This window comes from Antedon bifida, chromosome 9 (genome assembly GCF_963402885.1).
Source record: "Antedon bifida chromosome 9, ecAntBifi1.1, whole genome shotgun sequence".
Taxonomy (NCBI): domain Eukaryota; kingdom Metazoa; phylum Echinodermata; class Crinoidea; order Comatulida; family Antedonidae; genus Antedon; species Antedon bifida.
The window spans coordinates 1,573,357-1,578,890 of NC_136234.1; the positions used below are offsets into that span (position 1 = coordinate 1,573,357).

Consider the following 5,534-nt stretch of genomic DNA (forward strand, 5'->3'; position numbering starts at 1 on the left):
GATCCCATTCGTTTGGATTATAATACAAATGAATCTAGTGACTCTATTCGTAATCTCTACTCACTGTTTTTTTGTATAGTATCTTATAGAAACTTCATATAGAATGCCAATTCTTCTTTGTTGACGCGTGACCAGCTTAATATCGTTTTGTTTGTAAAATTTACATTGACCTATTCATTAAAAAAAGAAAGTAAGCATGCACGATTAGTTATTCAGTTATTCAGTTATTCATGACAGCGGCTTGTTGTTGCTTAAGTGTTCCCGTTATTACTTTCACTGTCAAATGGATAATCATTGTGATCTCTTTCACTATCCTTCTCAAGGTGGCAATCCCGTTCACAATACAAACATTATATACAAGATGTTCTACACAAAACTAAGTAGTAAAGACTTTGGGAGTGGTTGTTTGTCATTTTTTGGATTTCAGCCCAGGACCCTGGAATCGCTAGCCGAGCACCTTAACCAAGCTACAACTTTCTGAAATAGCCTATAAGTTCTAGTCGGAATATCCAAGCCTAACTGAACTCACATTCAATGTCATGCGAGTATAAGCGATCACCTTTACTGGAATTGTCAACTTATAACATTTCTGTGGCTTCGATTCTTCTCCATAAATGTGCTTTCATGGTACAGCATTCCGATGCCAATGTTAAGATTGGATGGACATAACATTGCAATACTCTTAATCGTGTCTCGATCGAAATTCTGCTGTTGTATAAAATTGTATCCATTTTCCTGAATAAGAACGCAGTTTTTGCATTACCAATACGACATCTCAATTCTTCATCACAATTACCATTTGCTGTAATAATACTTCCCAAGTATTTGAATTTGGTGACCTGAGAAATGGTGTCAGTCCCGATTTTTAAAATGCATGTAGGTGGTTCTTGGCACTTGGAAAATACCATACATTCTGTCTTCTTAATATTTATGCTAAGACCTTTCCTTTCACTTTCTTCTACCACTTTATCTAGAATGTTCTGTAAACCTTCTTCGGAACTGGAAATAAGTACAGTGTCGTCTGTATATCTTAGATTGTTTATATTTACTCCTCCTATTATGATGCCAGGTAAACCTTCAATTTTCCTGAAAATCATCTCGCTATATAGGTTAAATAAATCTGGAGAAAAGATACAACCTTGTCTGACACCTCTTTTAATTTGAGTCCATTCTCTTACTTCTCCATCCACACGAAGAGCTGCCAGTTGATTCCAGTACCATGTTCCTTATAATATCCTATTAGTGTTAGTGTTTAGTTAGTTAGTGTTTACCATCTACCTCCAACCCTTGTAGTATGTCTAGAAGATGTTCATGCTCTATCAAATGCCTTTGAGTAATCGATGAAGCATGCAAAGACATCTCTTTGTACCTGCACTGATCTTTCTACTAGAGACCTCAGCATTAGAATTGCATTTCTTATTCCGGAGTCGACCACACAACCACACTGTCTATTTCTGAGTTTATTTTGTTCTTTGCTCTTGCCATTATTATTATTATCCTGAGTAGAATGTTGGTAACATGGCTCATGATACTAATAATTCTATAAAGTCCACATTCCACTGCACTAGGCTTCATTGGTATTGTGATGAATGTTTTGAACAAAAAAACGTCTGTATTTCAGTTAAATGATTTTTTTCGACTAATTTTTGGTGGAAGTTAATAACTATTATGATACTTATTTATCAAAAACATATCTCATAATGCAACGCGCTTGTTTGGCTACTCTGTATGCATAATCATAAAACTTCCTCACGATCTGTGTGAAAACACCTTCTCAACCGCGATGAGTTGTAAACAATACTAATTAGCATCGTGCATAATGCATACTTGTGGTTTGAAATCTTTGTTTACTTTCGCTCGCGACGATTTTCCAGACAAAATGTAATCAAATTAATTTACCTGTTAATTACGTAAACTTGTTGTTTTTGGCTCGAATTTTTGACTTAAAGTGAATAACTTTAATATTACTTTGATATGGCCAATTGAAAGAACTTGGATGAAATCCAAACTTCCTTCTGATAGAAAAAAACTATTGCTATCAACGATGCATGGTAAACAAACTGGTAGAGAAGGCTAAGATTATTATTCTGCCTTGGTTCGAGAATGTGACCAGAAAAACATTGTAAATAACCTGTTAAACCGCTTTAAATCACCAATACTACCTTCTTCTACCACAAATGAAGTTTTTCAAAAGTAAAATTGTAATTTATTAGGGATTCACTGTCACCCAATCTTAGTGATGACTCTGAAATTGGAATTCGTTCCTTTAAAGTTGCAGGCGCAAAAATATGGAACAATTTACCAATTAATATTAAATCGGCACCAACAATTACGTCCTTTAAGGCTAGAATACAAATCTCATTTCTTTTCATAAAAAGTGGCATGTATTATATTTAATTAAGTTTCTCTTTTGTATATTTTGATTAAGACAGGACCACAATGTAAAACAGATACACTGTTATCTGATTGTTTTATCCTGTATAAATATATTATTATTTATTATTATTATTATTATTGCACACCAGGTTGATGAACATGATATTTGTCTATCTAACACTATTAAGCTGTCGGAGCAATGGCAAGTGAAGAAAAAATAAATTTCATTATTAAAGGCTCATTTTCTAAAACTTGTGCACTTGATCCTATACCCACAGCTTTTATAAAAGCTAGTCCTGGAATCTTCATTCCTATTATAACTCGAACTGTAAATAACACCATTATGAGTGGATGTTTTCCTGATACTCGAAAGGTTGCACATATCCGTCCCAAAATTAAAGAAAACTACTTTAGATCCAGATGCCCTAAACAATTGATGACTTAACCATCTTACTTACGCATCTTCAGCCTCATTTTTATAGAGTTACCCAACCAAATTATAAAATTGTCGATGTACTACCACATAAGTAAGTTGGAAATAAGTCGTTTCCTTCAATTGACAACCTATGTAATAGGGCCTAACTCAGTAATTTCAATCTTTTATAGTTTTATAAGATTTCATCTCTTGATTTGTAATATTTCCATCTGATTTCGTTAGTTGCTCTGCTTTTGCAAATATTAGAAAGAAAATCATTCCAAATAGATTGATTGCGGCAATTATTCTAAACATCAAAGACCATTGACTCGCTGTATTCTGCAAAAAAATAAAGAGATATAAATTAAAAACTACGTAGGATCACAGGAGTGTGATTAACTAAAAGAAAGAGATTGCGATTGTCTGCGTTTTGGCTTCTCTTCTTTTTTAAGGCACTGAGTTCTCTTGTGAAGATAGAGAATGCGGGTCAAACACATTCGAAGAATTCGACCTGCAGGCCTACTATATAGATACTTACGCCATCTTTTAACAACATCTCAAGAATAAGCATAATAATATTAAATACAGCATGTGATATACACGTCATTATGCCTATGATCTTTCCAGCTCCTTCTTTTGATACTTCCATTACGTTTGGCATGATGCTTGACGTATAACACCCAAGACAACCAAACGAAAATGTAAGAAGAATTACTGAAACTACTGGACTATGTTCGAAGAAACCAATACAAGCCATGCACAAGGAAGATATTCCAAGCACTGAAAAAAAAGAGAGAATGCATCAGCATACTGATTATTTTAGGCCATTAAAACTGTGATAGGGAACAATAAGATTCTGCCTTAGTCTCATAGGAAAAAAAAAAATACCTCCGGGGCCTATTATTATTTTTACCAGACTTCACGTTATGTATATTTGATTATCACAGACAGTAATGGTACAAATATGAAAACAAGTATTATTATATTGTATACGAAAATTTACCTAATATACACTGATGACGAAAGAAAGAAATGTATCTTACTTAGTATAATAAAGAGCTTTCTAGTATGTATAACAGTCATGTATTTGCGTTTAATAATGACGTCCGCACATATTCCACACAGAATAATAACAATGCTTTCTAAAATAGCTGGAACTGAAGTTATAAGACCGATCTATAAAGGAAACAAACACACATGTAATATAAGCTTATTCGTCAGAAATTATTTGTTTAAAATGTACTATATGTGCATTGTTGCATTAATTCTTTAAGGTTGAACATTTTTTATGTATGCAAATTATTAGGCCTATATAATAGACGTAGCGTGTGCAATTCAGTTATTTTTATTGTTCATTTCATTCAAAATTAACCTTTATTTTCAAAATGGTGGCGTCACCAAAAAAAGCAAAATATTGTGTCAGGGACGCCAAAACAAAACATTCAAAAGCAAACAAAACATAGGCCTATATATAAAACACAGAAATGAAAATAAGCGGTAAATTTCAATTCAGTTAGAAACAGGAAGTTGTGGAATTGCTATTGGTAGTACTCGATCACGAAATAACTAAAATGAAGTCTGTTTATTTGTTGCTGTCTACGCGTATTTTAAATTGAATTTAGTAAAATTGTTTGAGTTTTCAAAACACTCCTATTTCGAGCGAACCTTCTGTGATGTGTTGTCCATGAAACTTAACACACATCAGTCATTCATGCGCAAGACAAAACTTAAGCTCTCGTCACTATCTAATTTTATGTGACAACACAATTTGATGTGGACATAATGGACATGGTGATGTCATATCACTACCATATTTGGGCACATCACACTTTTTTTGTCAAACTAGTTTGATAGTGTAGTCAGAGCTTTATATACTTGAATGGACTATACTACATACACTGGCTTTACTTACAGATGTTGTATCCGTTTTTAATATTGAAGAAAAGAAAACCGGTGCTTCCGTGAGGATAAAAGTAAAACTTATAACATATACTGTATAAGCAATAATTAATGACCACACAGCAGTTGACGTCATTATGTCACGCCATGAAACAGATACAGCCTGTTTAAAAAAAAAACGTATGTATTATCTATACATTTGACACAACCACCACGATTCCAAAGAAATTGCCAGAGATCACTTCATTAATAACGGTTAAAATTGTCGGATGTAGCAGTGTTGAATTAATTGTAAACAAATACAGTGTGGATAACGATTGATGTGATTCCTAATCTTCTTTTTATTGGAAATAATTATTATACTTTGCTTGAGTTTGGCGAGTCCTGGGGAGGGCCGCAGTGGCGAGTCCAGAGAGAAAGCCAGCGTTCAGCAGTCATTCTGCGCATTAATTCGTTTACAAGACTGTAAGAACGTATTAAAAAGGTTTTATAAAGCATTATATCTAAATATTGAAGTGTGTAATTATATGCCTAACGCTACATGAAGATTAATAAAATAATTATACATATTTATTCCCCAGTGGTGCACCTTCAAATGCCCGTCTCCCTCTCCACCCACCGAGTCTCCCTCTCCACCGAACGAGTATAAAATGACATCGGCCATCCAGCGGAACTAGCAGTACAAATCCATGAAGATAGAGGATAACAGAAAACCTCAGATATTGACGCACCTACAAAGAAAATATAAATTAATATATTGGATTTAATCAAAGAGTAGTCACGGACAGAAACAATTAAGAATTACATTGTGACGTAATAAGGCCTATAATAACTGGGATTTGTT

General features: G+C 33.8%; 1 protein-coding gene across 1 annotated transcript; it reads right to left on the reverse strand.

Moving 5' to 3' along the window:
* Nucleotides 1-2,394: 2,394 nt before the first annotated feature.
* Nucleotides 2,395-5,307, reverse strand: LOC144852088 (sodium-dependent phosphate transport protein 3-like). Its single transcript, XM_078709793.1, has 5 exons — nt 5,257-5,307; nt 4,704-4,853; nt 3,835-3,967; nt 3,330-3,571; nt 2,395-3,130 (listed from the first exon to the last, which is right to left on the reverse strand). Exons 2-5 carry the CDS (start codon nt 4,824-4,826, stop codon nt 2,969-2,971), a joined length of 660 nt encoding a protein of 219 aa, XP_078565919.1. The 5' UTR covers nt 4,827-4,853; nt 5,257-5,307; the 3' UTR covers nt 2,395-2,968.
* Nucleotides 5,308-5,534: the final 227 nt, after the last annotated feature.

What these genes read in the sequence shown, in the direction of transcription:
- LOC144852088 (XM_078709793.1), bottom strand. Translation starts at nt 4,826, where the DNA reads ATGACGTCAACTGCTGTGTGGTCATTAATTATTGCTTATACAGTATAT. An exon ending in TAAAAACGGATACAACATCT is followed by an intron (nt 3,968 to 4,703) that starts GTAAGTAAAGCC and finishes TTTCCTTTATAG; the next exon opens with ATCGGTCTTATAACTTCAGT. An exon ending in AGATGTTGTTAAAAGATGGC is followed by an intron (nt 3,131 to 3,329) that starts GTAAGTATCTAT and finishes ATTTTTTTGCAG; the next exon opens with AATACAGCGAGTCAATGGTC.